Source organism: Papilio polytes, unplaced genomic scaffold, assembly GCF_000836215.1.
Source record: "Papilio polytes unplaced genomic scaffold, Ppol_1.0 DF824303.1, whole genome shotgun sequence".
Taxonomy (NCBI): domain Eukaryota; kingdom Metazoa; phylum Arthropoda; class Insecta; order Lepidoptera; family Papilionidae; genus Papilio; species Papilio polytes.
In genome coordinates this window covers 3,241,396-3,258,281 of record NW_013524901.1, presented here as the reverse complement: position 1 = coordinate 3,258,281, position 16,886 = coordinate 3,241,396, and the positions used below count along the sequence as shown (strand labels likewise).

General features: G+C 32.3%; 1 protein-coding gene across 2 annotated transcripts in view; it reads left to right on the top strand.

Moving 5' to 3' along the window:
* LOC106101692 (elongation of very long chain fatty acids protein AAEL008004) overlaps positions 1 to 16,501 on the top strand; it is a 28,664-nt gene extending 12,163 nt beyond the window's left edge. For both annotated transcript variants that reach the window (XM_013281004.1, XM_013281012.1), the window contains exons 2-8: positions 563 to 642; positions 4,887 to 5,077; positions 7,528 to 7,608; positions 8,629 to 8,791; positions 12,326 to 12,462; positions 14,207 to 14,395; positions 14,965 to 16,501. In XM_013281004.1, coding sequence (XP_013136458.1) covers positions 594 to 642; positions 4,887 to 5,077; positions 7,528 to 7,608; positions 8,629 to 8,791; positions 12,326 to 12,462; positions 14,207 to 14,395; positions 14,965 to 15,093 — 939 coding nt within the window. In that variant the 5' untranslated portion in view covers positions 563 to 593 and the 3' untranslated portion in view covers positions 15,094 to 16,501. The remainder of the gene's footprint in view (positions 1 to 562; positions 643 to 4,886; positions 5,078 to 7,527; positions 7,609 to 8,628; positions 8,792 to 12,325; positions 12,463 to 14,206; positions 14,396 to 14,964) is intronic.
* Positions 16,502 to 16,886: the final 385 nt, after the last annotated feature.

Here is a 16,886-nt window from a genome sequence, read left to right as displayed (position 1 = left end):
GATGTTGGCAGCAACTTGTTGTCTCTTTCCCACATTAGGGTTTTTATCCAAAACATTTACCCCCTAAATTCAATTGCGTGAAAAAATATAGCCTAAAGACGTAAGTTTAGGGTTTTTTATTAAGAAAAGAATTTTTCAAAAATATGGTGTAATTGCTGACATCTTAGGCAACAAAGAATTGTGTGTTTACGCTTTACTATAATAGTATAGATAATAAAACGAATTCCCATCCTTGTTGCATGTGCTTTTCGACATTTATATACTAAATCGGCAGCAAGGGATTGAGGTTCATATGCTTATAACTGGGTCATGCGAACGTGAAATTAACGAAACCCGTGTTCGCTTGAAATGCTGCACGCCGAACAAAACCTCCACTCGCCGCGCCTTACCTGATGTTAGTTTAATAGCCTAATTGTGGAAACTCTTCGCCCGGCTCTTCCAATTAGTCCAAGTACCGTGTAATTTATAGAGTACAGTCAAATGGAATACATTTTGAATGTATTGTTATCATTAAAAAACATGAAACCTGACTAACTTTAATGGATATTTTTCTTTGTTACAGATATTTAGTTGCTAGATAGAACCCAGCCAAAATGGAAACCGTTTACGATTGGTATAAAGACCTTATGGATAGCAAAAGTGGTGAGTTTATACATTTTCAATAATTATTTTTATTATTAAGCCGTAATAGAATTTATAAGTTCAGTTGTAGTTGTAATAAAGTAGCTAGTAAACTAGTTTAATTCTAGTTTTAATTTTGAAACTCAAAAAAATCGATAACTATTGACACGCGACTGCGTGTTGAATAGACGTTACTATATTTAGGTTACTAGTATATGATTTTGAAGTACTAACCATTTTAAAAATGTTTCTCTAAGTCTCTAAAGGTTTGTAAATGTAATTTATTGCTGGAAACAATGATAGTACTATAACATGTGTTATAAAATAATAAATAACCTAAACTAAAATCCTGAGTATATTTTAAAGTTATCACATATTTAATATGTAGATCATTTCGTATAATTTCTATTGTAAATCATCAGACCGGCGTGAATTACATAATTATAATAATTAATTGTAATTTCGCAATGTTCCACAAACTGGATGTTAGTAAATTTAGGCGGATCGAGTCGAATTAACTTTCGTTTGACCGGCTCTGTGCGGACAGCGTCATCGCAGTTTGCTCAACGACATTACGTAAACCGAGGCTGATCTAAACTCAGCTGATGTAGCATCACTACCGTAACGTAGCCCCTCCCCAGCTGTACGCCACTAGGTTACGACTGGGACTTTCCATAAGCCCGAGTTTTTACTAAGCGTGCATCTGGAACACGTAACATGTTGTGCAACCATACAAACAAACCTATATCATGACAATATACGCAAGGGTGTTTATTGTCTATCGAATCAATATTAATATACATATCAGATAGCTATCTTAGAATCAATCAACAGACACCTGTCCGACAACTACTATCGACACAATAGGGTTTAATTTACTTGTACTATAGTTTACAGATTAATAATTTTAACGATTCAAATTTAATAGTACATGTTAATAGAGCCATAGACTTACGGTATAGGTTTTACTCATTGGACTCCGTTGAATATAATAATTAGCAAATGATTAACAAAACTTTGACCTCTTTAATGTTTTAAAAATAAATGCTTTATGTTAACTTTAGAACAAACAAGAAAGGGTCAAACAGTAAATTAAATCAATTTTCTACTTAACAATTGTCAAATAAAAATTGTTGTTAAAAGTAATGTAAGTTCTTTTATGGTATTAATACATATGTAAATGCAAATTAATTCATTATCAAAATTAGCATTTTGACGTAAAGATTGATTACGTAGAATAGGGGACCTAGCACGAAAAGTATTCGTAAGGGGTTCGGCAACATATATGACATTTCTGCACTCCTATCGCTAAGAAAACTCTTCTCCTAGATAGACGATATCAACATCCTGGTTATCAATCGCCTAATCCGTTTAGACCAAGTTTGCAAATACTTTCCCGCAAATATTCGTACTTGGTCTGACTTGTGTTGGTTTAAGGAAAATTCATTTGCTATCAATTTATTTTAACTATTTTAAAGTCAAACGTAACAATACAATCTATTAAGACCAGACATTACACAATCATATATTTATTTTCTGAATCTAAAATAAGTGGCATAAATATAAAAGTAAAATTTATTTAGATTGCATAGATAACCACGCGGAAATTGCTATTTGTGTAAAATAGATTTAGAGAGAATTTTCTCATAAATTCTCGTCTACGTTACATCCATTGGAATTCTGATGAATACTTCATAATGACGGTTAATTCCTGCTATTTATAGACTGACAAGCGATATGGTAATTACTTGCGCTACTGTTAAAACGTAAAAAAATCACCAATGAGTAAAAACAAAGACAATTGCTATAAATTAGCTTAAGTCATATGTAAACTGCAATTGCATATCTCATATTATAATATCTTTTAATAGCGGGCGCACACCTGGGACTAAACTATCGCACAACTGTTAAGCGGTTGTCGACTGTTTCGCAGCCCATTCAACTGTTTAGTTCCACAACTAAAAATTGAGTAGTGTGCGCACCTTATGGAGGTGTACAGATAGACAAATTATATGGATAACTCATAGGAATCAAAGCGCGACTAATTAGTTGCACAACTGTTTAGTCGTGCGATAGTTTAGTCAAAGGTGTGCGCGCTCTTTAAATAAAGTTACAGTGTACTTAGCCGGTAAAATATGCAATCTTCAATTCCACGGTTCTGTAAAGTAATTTACACTGCGATTGCTTGTTATAGTTATAATAACGTAGTCATTTATTTACATTGGTACTACATTGATTCACACTATGTGGTACCAATTCTTAGAACTTTATGCATCTATGTAATTTACATATGTCTATGACAACCAAGACTTTGTCTTCATTTATCAAATTACCTAATCAATTGTAGATTATACATATATCTTTATTTCTTATTTTCTATATAATTCATTTTACAAGATTTGTTATAAAAAAAAACATATGTAAAAAATATAATACCACCGGCTGCGAAATCCGATGACTCAAGCAACCAGTGGTCAGGGCTGTAGAGACAGGAACCTCCTCACAATACGTGCGGTTTCTAAAATAACCGCATTTTGAATCGGGCCCTTAATCCAACTGTCAAACGAGAGCTTCTTGAGATTATTATCAATATCGTTGATATGGACTTATTTGAAAGAAGTTTATGAAATTTCGGTGGGTAGAGCATAGTAGGTTAATTCTTATGATGTCATTAATTAAGCCCTAAAGATCCAAGAGATCCTTAGTCCTTCATTTAAGATGTACAGCCTTACATATAGGAATAAAATGCTTAACTTTATACTGCGTTTATTTGTAATGCTGGTAGAGTTTACGTGCTATAAAATAAACAAGCTTCTTTCTTAAGGAAAATAAAATAAAAGTTTTTTATTCTTTGTATGTAACAATACATGTTTGATTTTCGTTTTGTCTGCTACGTAACCAAATATTTTAGTAGGAGCGGCTTTGTTAATTAAATTAATATGAACTCAAGGGACATGTCATGTCCAGTTTCAATAAAGTTGTTCTATTTTTTTCGTATAGCGGAAATTAATCGTGTCAATGTGTCAAAGGACAAGGTTATTTCATGAATTTCAAAACATTGAATATTTCAGTTTAATAACTTTCTTCTTTTTCGCTTTTTTACTACCTAATTGTTGTTTTTTAAATCTACACATGTTAAGTATTCTGGTTTCCCGCTAAAGTTTATTTCTAACAAATGGAACTTAGATCACTTAATTCAAACATCCGTATATTGAGTGTACGAGGAAAATATTTACATTACCTATAAATATAATATACGCTGTACAAATTATATATTATATATACAGGTATTATGTACATTCTATGCTGCAATGTAATGACATATATCTATTATGTTTATGAAAATGAAAATGGTTCGAATAGATTGTCGAAAAAACCGAGAGCTTTGCCCTAAACTACTGGACATATTATGATTAAATATAATATTAACTTTTAAAAGGCATAATAGAATTAAAAAGAAAAAAATAATCTTCATTACTGCATTACCTAGTTACCAGTCATAATTATTTGTAATTAGTACCTTAGATTTTTCCTAAAGGCGCTAATAACCTTTACAAGTTATAAGTACTAAAATCCAATGTTTTATTACCTTGTTCTCAAACTCATTTGCGCTCTATAAGAACATTTTAATAATGGTGAAGTATGAAGTAAGATATTTGTACATTTATTACTTTTATGATTTATCGTTACGAAAATAATATAATGAATAATAGTCTAAGTTATAAACTGAGTGAATTTATATGTGTATTATAATTAACAACACCAGAGCATAATAACAAAATTCGGTTTTTGTAGAAAATTTTTATATAATACATTGTGAGACAAGTGGCTCGTTCCTATATTGCATCACAAAATGAAAATAAAGTACATCCAATAACCGATCAAAAGGCACGTTCTATGCCCGGCTTGAGTGCATCTCCTAACAAGGGATGAATACACTCGCCATCTAGTCGGCACTTTCCCTCTACTCTTTCTACCTTTGTACCCCGACTCTTGGCTACAAAGCGGAGAGCAAAAAATCTCTGCATAAAGTTAACGTAAACAATAGTTTCAAGATACTTTTATGCTCTTAGGAAGTACATATGTCCTTTTAGAAATTAACTAAATAACTAAAAACATCGACAACTGTTGAAGCCATATTGAACACAGAATTTTGCAAGAGGTTATCTAATAGACTTTACAGTAATATCTTATTCACAGTTAATACACGTGATTGTAATAGGTATATATGTATCCAAGCTCTTTATACTTTTTTTTTGTTTTAGACCCCCGAGTGAACGACTGGGCGATGATGTCGTCTCCGTGGCCAACGTTGGCCGCTTGTTTGTGCTACGCCTTCTGCGCCATAAAATTGGGACCAACATTAATGGCCAATCGCAAGCCATTCGAACTAAGAAATGTGCTCGTTGTTTACAATTTCGCCCAGACAGTATTCAGCGCCTGGATTTTCTACGAGGTAAGTTTCATTTCCTGTAAACAATAAAATTCACATATTTAAAAAAATCACCAAAGCATCATAAATTCTTATCCATGTTACATAATCAATACCAAGAAAAAATGTACACGAAATATCAATTGATTTACATTGTTTTTAAATTATGTAAATTATCGGTTATGATAAAATGCTTTTAATGGATTTTAATCAATAATAAACGAAGAAAAAATTGTTCACTTGAAATTAAATACTAGCCTTGTCCCTGAGTACGTTCACAGTCGTAGATGAATCAAAACAAGTCATTCTTATTCTTATAATGACGAAGAAATTGAGTGAAACGTTAGCGTTATATGGACATGCAGTGAGACATGCATATGAACTAGAAATTGGTGAGATAAATGTGAATGGATGGCTTAAAAAGAGGAGATTGAAGAAAGTAGAAGAGAAGAAGCCATCCAGGCTTGAAGAAAATTCAGATATGAAGAAATGCAGGAAAGAATTTAACATACTGGGGGGATATTTACGTTTAAAAAGAATGAATATACGAATATAAAATAATTTTAATCTTCCAATCATCTGTCACTGGTTTATTCTAAATGTTTCTTACATTAAAATCGATAATCCTGTTTTATTATTATTTTTATTTCCATAATTTTTGGAAAAGCACATGCACAGATGACAACCCATTTCATATAATTCAAATTCCATAGAACAAATCAATATTTTTTTACTTTTGAAAATATTGTCGAACATTTTACGATGTTTTAATGATATATTCGTGTTTGAAATAAATATATCAATATTACAAAGCGTGACATGATAATGATGCAAAATAGAGTGTGCAAATTAATTTACTTGTACTACCGCTTCTCAGAGGTTTAATATACCATAACTTATATTTCCTCTTTTCTCTTAGTTATTAAAACGTTAGACCCCTTTTCCATTAATAGATTCGTCGTGCTACCTTGCCATTGAGAACACTTACATCATAGAAAAATCAGTCGTACAGCTTGTCGCGCTAGTTGAAATCACGCCTTAAAATCCCTCGAGACGTTTTTGCTATACTATATCGCAATAGAAATGATGTTACATGAGTGTTAAAAATTACACTTCTGTTTTTTGATATGCGAAAACAAGCGTTATGTTTTGTAGTTAATAGCGCAATGCATAATATTTTTAATGTGCACCAATAGAGCTACAATCAAAGAAATTCAAAAGTATGTTATATTCTTAAATCTCTTTGCTTACGATACGTACTATTGCATTCCCACATTATGAAGTTCACATCAAACATTATTACACTTAGGTAATAATGTTACGTCTTGTAGATGAGGTTTTTTGTGAGAAATGTAGTATAATTACATGCTTAGAGGCATTATTTTAAACCTAAAACAGCTTTGAAAAGCAAATTTGTTTTCGTAAATGTGCGAGTTACAAGATAGAAGTTCTACCAGTCGTTGGCGATATTAATATCACTGGTGGCAAGGGTTTTGAGTTCGATTTAGCATGTTTAACTCCGAATATAATAGATTTTTGTGTTTCTTAATTTGCGTGGTAAAATTTTGGCACATTTTATGGTGCAACACATTAACAAATGTAGGCCGTAGTTTGTTTTCAAAGGCACGGTCAGCATCATTAATGAATCGCCAACGACCTACTTGTAACTCGTATGAATTTTAATCTATTATTTCCTAACCGAGCTCGCTACGGCCACGTTACGTCTATGCCACTATTAATAATTTCTCATTGGTCCTGTTATGTAAGATCGCTTCTAAGGAAATTTCTCGTGCGCTGCTCCGAGCTCGAATTTCTGATGATCTACTTCATATTCACTTCGTCTTCACTTATGCAAAGTGTTAAGATTAATTTGCTAACTATGAAAGTTTTCAACAAAGTTGGATAATCTATGCAGAAGTGAACAATTTAGTAGGCAACTGTTATGAATGCTAGCGATATTTATGCCTAGTTTACATTATTGTAGGCGGTACAAATCCGACGCTGGTTTACAATTGGAAAAATGTAAACCCACACTAAAATGTTACTACACACTTTATAGTTTTACTTTTTCTAATGGTTTTTCAGCGCTGTATTCAATCAATGGACTGGTTATGAATTTTGGCGATTATATTGAACAAATACAAGTTATAGTTTGTCTAAATAAGATAGATAAGTTTGACAAATGACGCATATGAAGTATCGAATTAAATTTGTATTAAGCCAAATGCCGTACTTAATAGACAGGTATCGCAGTGACGAACAACCACGCATAGCGAACAATTATGAACTATCGATATTCGGTTTAAATAAAATTTATCGAACTTAAATAAAATTATTATTTTCTTATTAAGTAATTTAGAGAACAATACTAGTATTATTTATAGTGTAGAGAATGACAATAATAATAGCGAAATCTAATTCGATTACGGCTGTAGTTGTAATAAATATTTTTAATATCTGTATATTATACGCAGTATCTGATGAGCGGATGGCTGGGCCACTACGACTTCAGATGTCAACTCGTCGACTACTCGCGACACCCCCGTGCGATGAGGGTAAGTAAAGCCGTTTATTAATGCAAACTATCCGTAACAAATCTTAGCAAGATTCATCTTAAAAGTAATTATAAATCAATTACAGGTATAAAATTTATTTATAGGTTTTTTACTTGTGTTTCAAGTTTCTACAAAAAAATATATATCGTTAGTAGTTGTGCTCGAATTTTCCGCTCTCGCCTCATATTCAAGTCAAGCAAGTTAATGGTCATTGTTCTCAGAATAAAATTACAATATAACCAGCTTCCGTAATTAATATCCACTTTAGAGCGCGATATTTTTAATAAGACTGATATAAATGAGAACTTCTGGTTAACTCATGAAATAATAAAATGTAAATGCCGTGATTTTTTGATATTACGCTTTGTTAAAATGCAAAATAATCAAAATCGAATGATAATTAAATGTCATTTATAAGTGCACACGGTTTTGTGCTGCCATTGTTTTAGACAATTTGAAAAAAGTTTACCAAAACGCAAAAAGTTTGTCGAAAAACCGTTTTTTTTGTAATATTCTCACCATTAATCGCAAAATACATTGAAAATATTTAACTACAGTCAACAAAAAGTTCAACTTTGAATAAATTAATAAATTTAATTTTAAGTTATTGTTTCTTGATCCCGTTACGTTAAATTATTAATGGTTAACAGCCTTACAAATAAACGCAGTATAAAGTTAAACTTAGGAATAAACTGAGTGTAAGCATATATTAGTACAAATTTTGCTTATACTCAGTTTATTCCTAAGTTTAACTTTGTTAGTGTTAATCAAGTGAATTTAAAGAACATAAAACAACGGGTGAATGGCAAAGTGTGTTACGATAGTCTAAGTAGAAGTCATATTAATATCGTCGTGTTTGATAAAAAGAGATTACAAATTAAGCTATTCCGAAATACCGAACTTTCATATCTTTTACCACTACTCTGCTGGCCCAGCGATAGGCCTCCGACACAAGGGAACAGCGCCGACTTCCTACACGTTCCCCTGCCTTTTACTAAAGGCATAAATATTTGTGTGTAGATGGCAAACACATGCTGGTGGTACTACTTCAGCAAGTTCACTGAATTCTTCGACACGCTGTTCTTTGTGCTGAGAAAGAAGAACGAGCACGTGTCCACTCTTCACGTCATCCACCACGGCATCATGCCCATGTCCGTCTGGTTCGGGCTCAAGTTTGCACCGGGTAAGTCGATATTATCACCAACACACTATTTTAGACATACACTCGCATTCACACGCGACTCCCACTGGAGAATTTAAAAAAACAATAGTGAGTAGCTTATGTGTTCTTCCAGACTTTCAAATATATCTATGCCAAATTTCATCTATATCCGTTCAGCAGTTTAGGCTACAAACTTTACCAACTTCCATCTATCCATGTAAACTTTCGCATTTATAATGTTAAATTAAAATAGTGTAAGTCTTATTTTAAAAAAGGTATATTATTTTAGTTTTGTTTTAGTCCCAGTATACGCTCACACCAAAGATTATAATTCGAATGGCATATACATAAAAGACGTTTAAATACAAAATACATTGAGAGATGTACTTTAAAACCTGTAAAGCATATACGACGTCCGGGTAACGAATTCTCATATGAATAAATTTTTCCAAGACTTGAAGGTTTAAAGGTGTATTTTAGTCGACATTTATTTCATATAATAACCTTCTGCGGCTGTTAATTTGCAAATAGATCTATTGGGAAAACCTCGTTCTCACAGAAAAACCCGCGTAGATATACATAATAATCTTGTATATTCAATTACAGATTAACTTACGTCAATATAGGTTAATTTCAAAATATTCCATACATGGACTTACAAAAAAAGCTGATTTTTTACTATACCCTCGCCTCTCGAGTACTTATATTTTCAGATTTATGTGCGTCAAGATAAGTAGCTTTTTTATATTCGAATACGGAACTAAACGTGAAATGACTATTATTTTTTCCCATTTGTCACAACAAGTCTGACTTATGTTTGCGTTGACACTTTGAACATTGTAGAGTGTACTACGCAGTTTGCATTAAGTATTTTTTTTATTTTAAAGTTGCTTTATTACATGTTGAAAATTCTATGAAATTTTTCGTAAACATGTTTCCTTAGTAGAAATCCAAATTAAAAAGCTCGGTATCGAAGCTCTACTTTTTCATGCTGATATTAATCAAGTTAACATACCAATAATAATATTGAAGTGTTTGTATGTAATTCAAAAAAACGTATTTGATAAATTTCTTCTGAGTAAAGGTTTTTTAACATTTTTTTCCGTCTGAAAAATAAAACAAAATAGAATAAAACTGTATTTATTGACCAAAAAATCACAAAATTTACAAAACATATTAATGATTTAAAATCCAAAAAAAATCTTGGCTAGGAAAAGGCTCAGCTGATGCGGTCTCCAGCTTGTCACTGAAGGCCGCGCTGGTTTTCAGCCTCCCCTTGACACCAGTACATGGTGTTAAGGGGTGAGGGTAAGGGTACATGGCTTTATTATACAGGGGGCAGTTGAGATATCTGTTTTTGTTGCTGTCTGAAACGTCTAGATCGATTATGGCGGGATTTTATCTGAATCTTGAGGTTGCAGGAGTAACATTTGTTACTTATTTTTCGTTCGCTAAAATAGTCGCGAGCATATATGTACCAGGGATGTTGCGAATATTCGCATCCGCATCCGCAAATGCGGAACTTCCGCATAGATTTGGACATCTGCATCCGCATCCGCATTAATCCGTGCGGATGTTCATGCGGATGCGAATATCATGCAAGTAGCCGGGCAGTGTTCCTAGCGAACAATTATTTAGTAGCGCGGGTTTAATTTATGAACATCTGCGTAATCGCCTTGAACCAGAAAAGGCGGCAATACTCCTGTTCATTAAGTATAATGCTCCTATTTTTAAATTTAATTACTAATTTGCCAATAGGTGTTTAATATATAATAATGTTTGATTAATTAGATTAAAAATATTAATAATTAATTCATCATTGTTTTAATTCTTCATTAATATACTTTAGTTACATAATAAAGGCAGAAATGATGATTATGGTGATGACGGTTTACATAATATCTTAACATCCGCATCCGCATCCGCATCCGCGGATGTGAGCCCTCAAAACTCCGCATCCGCATTCGCATCCGTGGATGTTAAAAAATCAACTTTCGCTTTCGTGTAAATATTAGTTCCAGTTTAAAAACAATCATATTTTGCGATAAGCAAGACAAATAAATTTAAAATAAATTTCCACAGTCGATAATCGGATAGGAAATACAAAAAGTAAATTATAATAATATTAACAATAAATGTACAATGGGTCGATATTAAAATCATTTAATAATGTGCTAAATAAATATGACAAAGCGTTTAAACAGCTACCGACTTAAGAGCTATAAGGAAGACTTTAGGATTAACATATCTCTCTAGCTCATGCTAAATGTATAAGCAAATATTGCGAGGTTTTTACATACTGTTTGTACTAATAATAACAAGGTATGAGCAAATCGACAGTGATTTTATCTGTGTGAATCATTCTTTCATGATTTATCTGCCACTGAGAAATTATAAAGAATAAAAAGTACCATAAATGTAAAAGAGTATAACATACAAAAAATATAATATCGTTGTTTATTGTACACTATCTGTTGCTCGCGACTTTGCCCACATGAAATTAAAAAAAAAACAGCCTATGTTTACACTGATAACGTAGCTTTTAATGGTGAAAGAATTTTTGAAATAAGATTAGTAGTTTTTGATTTTTTTCAATACATAGATTAATACAAATTTTTCCACTATACAATATTAGTATTAGATAAAACAAACAGGTTTAATTTAACTGATTATGTAATAAAATACTTATATTTAACCTTAACCACACCCTACCTTCTTATCAGGAACAAAGTTATAAAACTTGTTTTCAAAAGAGTATCTTTGCTTTGCATGGTAAAGGAAATCGAAATTTTATAGGAAGTTTGTATTTAAATTTTTAGTCGTATGTATCGCAATATTAATATTTACATAATATATTGCGTTATATACTAACTGATTTATTTGACTGTTAATTATATGCTACAGTTAAGTATGCGGTAAATATTGAATATCCCGTCATTATTCATTGAGATATCTTAGCTCGGAATTTGTAATAAAAGAGTACATATATATGTAATTTATGGCATTTACCTGTTGCTTTTAATCGTTTTCCCTTCATTTTTTAATTAATTTTGCTGTGAGTACGATTAAAATTATAGTTAAGGAACAAATATGCAAATTAAATTAGGTAATAAAATTAGTAAACACTGACTTTTGATCGTGACTTCGTCCGCGTAGAATTTATAAAAAAAATCTTGTAATAAATACAGCGTATTTCAACAGAGGTTAGTGTAGCTTTCCAGCAACGAAAACATTTTTAAAATCGGTATAGTAATTTCAGAGCTAGTTGAAGGTAAACAAATGTTCAAATTTTCCTCTTTATAGTATTAGATAAAAAAAAAACAAACTCAACACATTACCGGTTATTGATACAACATAAAAACAAGTTTTCCTTAATTCTTCATTTAGCATATGCCTAACGGTCGTCGTATTGTGTCAAAACGGTTGTATATTGACTGTTAGTTTTTTAGCAACAATCCTTCGCTGCCAAAACGAACTAAATGTTTTTTGCCATAAATGAAGTAAGTGCTAATGGGTACGGTAGTTCAATATTCTGTAATGTCGTTTTGTACGCAGGCGGTCACAGCACATTCTTCGCGCTGTTGAACACGTTCGTGCACATCGTGATGTACTTCTACTATATGGTGTCGGCGATGGGCCCCAGGTACCAGAAATACATTTGGTGGAAGAAGTACCTCACCGCCTTCCAAATGGTAAGTCTTTAACTCTGAACCATATTAATAACTGTTGCTAATACTAGCTCTTGCTAGCGTCTTCGTCCACATAAAATAAAAAACGCCTATGTTACTCAACGATAACGTAGCTTTTTAATGGGAAAAGAATTTTTAAGATGGTCCAGTTTTTGAGTTATTCCAATACATGCAAAAATATAAATCTTTCCTCTTTACAATATTAGTGTAGACTAGCTTTCACCCGCCACTTTGTCCGTGTAGAACAAAAAAAACAAAAGCAAGTAGTCTATGTGTTCTTCCAGACTACCCTCTATATCTATGCAAAATTTCATCGAGATCCGTTCACCATTTTCTACATACTTAATAACTTTACTTTTTAATATCAGTAAGAGTAAGATTAGCTATCTCTACTTACGCAATACCACAATATGGAAGACAGTCTTATATGTAATTATGCGTTTTTCTTGAAGATTGAAGGCTGGAGGCCATTGCATGTCATGTCCCTTCCCGTTTCCCAAAAAGTAGAAGTGGATAAGTTTATAGAGGAGAAAAAAATCTCTTTCTCTAAATTCTTTCTGTCCAGTAAACAAGTACAAGATACGAATGCAGGCATGTTCTGCTTACTCCCGATGGTAAAACCTTGTAGCATTAACCTTGGATTGTATACGAAGGGACATGTTTGAGTATGTCAATGGACTTGATACGAGTTATTTATTGTTATATGAACACGCGCTTTGATTAAATATAATGATGGGTCAGCCACAAACCTTGTACACTCCATTATTTACATATAAAACAATTTCAATGTAATAACCACTTGAGTACATTATTTATCATGTTAAAAATGAATATTTTATAAAAAAAATTGTGTCATACTTACATAATTATTTAATGCATTATTTTAGCAGGAAACGACTAAGGACAATAACTAGTAAATTTTTAAAACAATGCTCACTGAATCAAAAAATTAATATTCCATTGTTACCGTAAAAGGTTAAAAAGTAGAGTGAATTTGAAGAATTTTAATATGATTCGCAGTGTTTAACTGCTTATTATTCAATCAGATTACCTAAGTATTTTAAATCCATTGTCCCGTATGCTTTAAATACACCTATGATTTCTAACCAAAGATACAAGATAGAATATTCTGTGTTTGAAAATTCTGTCTTATGACAATATTGCATTTTAGAAAACTTATTCAAAAAGCCCGCTACTTTTCAGTTTTGACAGTTATAACTGAAGGCGAACTGTTTAGTTAAAACTGACAGTCATTATCATCATTTTTCGTTATTGTGAATTTCTAATTAATTTTAAACGAAGTAAGGGAAGTCATTAGGTCCTTTGAATACAAGGTAACATGCCTAGTAAAGAAGCCAATCATATTTAATTAAACAGAATACAGACTTATAAAAATTGAAAATAAAACAATTTATATGCAATGTATTTGTAAAATTGTTTTTTTTATATAAATAAATAAATATCGTGCTAAAATATATTATTACTCTCTAATAGACTGGCAAGACTTCTAGAGCTCTTATATCGATAGTGTCTACTGAAGGATGTAAGTAAGTTCACTATGTGTTCTTCCAAACCATCCTCTACATCTATGCAAAATTTCATAGAAATCCATTCAGCAGTTTATGCTACAAAGTCTAATAAACATCCATCCATCTAAACTTTCACATTTATAATACTAGTAAAAGTTAGATTGTTTTACAGTAGTAAGGATGTCTTTATACGTGGTACAATGTGTGTGTTCTTTCAGGTTCAGTTCGTGCTGATCTTCAGCCACCAGCTGCAGGTGCTGTTCCGGCCCTCGTGCCAGTACCCGCGCCCCTTCGTCTACTGGATCGCGATGCACGGCTTCCTCTTCCTCTTTCTCTTCTCGGACTTCTACAAGGCGCGTTACAACAAGGCCGGCAGGAAGGCCAATACTAACAACGGACTTTGTATGGTAAGCTATTACGCACTATTTCGATTTGATCCATGATTATCTAAATGTTTGAAATAAAGCTAGCTGTTGCACGCGTCTTCGTCCGCGCGGAAATAATTGTAATAGATATAGCCTGTTACTCGTTAAACGTAGGTGTATATTGGTGAAAGAATTTTTGAAATCGGACTATTAGTTTTTGAGTTCAATACATACATACAAACATAGAAATCTTTTCTTCTTTGTAATATCAGAATAATCTGGGACCCTCTCACGTAAGAACCAGCGTAGAGTGGATAAAATTTAGAAAGTAATTTATTAGTAAAGCTTTCACCTAAATCAATAGAAAAAAATCAAAAGTCCATACGAAATATCTGATCTGTACATTTGATAGCTGGTTCTCTAATTCGTTTAGTAATCTTTAGTCTGTAGGTGACAAATAGTCATCGACTCTCCTTTACGTGAGCTTATATAGAGAATGTTTACATAATCATTTATTGTAATTAGCAGAATTATTTGCAATGTTTATAAAAAGCAGCTAATTTAAACAAATAGCGAATAAAAATTTATTGTTTAAATGTGTGTTATTTCAGGCTGTAATGAACGAGAACGGCAGTTTGAACGGAAAGAACGGGTACAAGCAGGAGGTGGCATCCGAAGTCCCCAACTCGTATGCTTCTTCTGCGGCTGATGCCTTCGTCCGCCGAAGACCTATCTCATAGTGCATCAGGGATTTTATTGTAGATTTAAAACGGGACAGTCTTCAAGTTTCCACGAGGTCGCCGAGTTTTCGCTTGTAATCGCAATTACTTCGCTGTACTTCTCGGTGGCGGACAGCGGACAACGGACTCCGCTCTCAATCTATTTAGGGTATGCAATTACAATATCGATGTAATATCGATACTTATATCGATATGATATCGATATAAGTATCGATATGATATCGATAAGTATCGATATGATATCGATAAGTATCGATATGATATCGATAAGTATCGATATTTATTTCGAAGGTGAGAATATCGCTTACCGATCTATCGACTGTCATATAAGAAACTATTTTTGGATTTCAATGAAATTGTCTTTAAAAAAATCAAATTGAGATCGTGAAAAATATAACTGATGTAACTTCGGAAAATGAATTGTAATTTTTATTCAGATGGTATTCATGTTTGTTAAAATGATGAATCATTTTGGATAAATGTTTTTATTAAAGTTATTACTGACTCTAGTGCCGTTATCGATAATGTAATTTTATCGATACAATGTTGCAGCCCTATTTTTATGCACAAACGCTATCTTTCATCGAAAGCCTTATATTGTTTAAGTACAAAGTTTTAAGAGAAAACTATCGAATTGTTAAGTGTGTTTCGTAGTTGTGTTGTGTCGGTATGTTCTACGGTGAGTTCTTTAAAGCCGTACTCGGAGACATTTAATGGTTACTTAAACAGTCGCTTAATGTAGATTTCTACGCTAAGCACCTCACTTAGTGACCATTTAATGACAGTACGGTGTTAAATTTGCATTTTGTATCTAAATGTGTTTAAGGGACGCTATTTTATTTGTATGTAAATATATTTTATTTTCTTTTATAGTTATCTTTTAGGAAGTACATTTCTTTATTGATAATGTTATGTAAATATTACTTTACTGTTCACGAATAAAATTATTTTTAATGAATGTTACCATAGACTCATTTAAGCACACATATTTCATTTACATAAAATTTCATATCTCATATGAACATATATATTTCGAACTGTGAAAACATAAATTCCACTTTTTAATTTCTATGTTTCAAATTACTGCTATATTCAGAATTATTTTGTACATTTCTTAGTACAAATCTTCACTAAGGTACTATTCAAGTAACCTTTAAATAATTCTGAGTAAGCAATACATAAAGCACATTAGATCATTATATTATCACTTGAATGGGTTTTTCTAACAAATTATCGAAGAAAATTCACAAACATATTTGTTATTTTCACGCATCAACAAAGAAATTGCTTACACGGTTTTTAAAGGTTTTTGACCTGTCTATGAACTGATCTTTTTAATATTTCGAACAAATGTTGAAATGGAATTGTATTAGTGTGGCAAAGGTTTTGCGATACATTAATTTCTTTATAACTGTTTTTACCATTGAGTATTGTTAATGCTGAATTGCATGTGTATTAGGGTTGTAACGGAACTCTGCTTCCGCATCCGCAAGTGCGGAAGTTCCGCAAGAAATGATAACTCCGCATCCGCTTACGTTATTTCTTATGCGGAGTTATAACGGAGGTGAATTTACTTCTTTAACGCGAGTGGGGCGGGTAGGTAATGTTTATGCGGCTCGTGGGGTCGTGAAATGTCAACTAACTATGATTGTTATACATTATATTCGCATAATAAACTGTATCGTGTAATTATGTACCAATCTGTATTTTGAATAAAAGTAGATTTAGTTTTTATTTTTTAATAAATCTCAATTATCGCTTTCACCTCCGCATCCGCTTCCGTTAAACGGCCT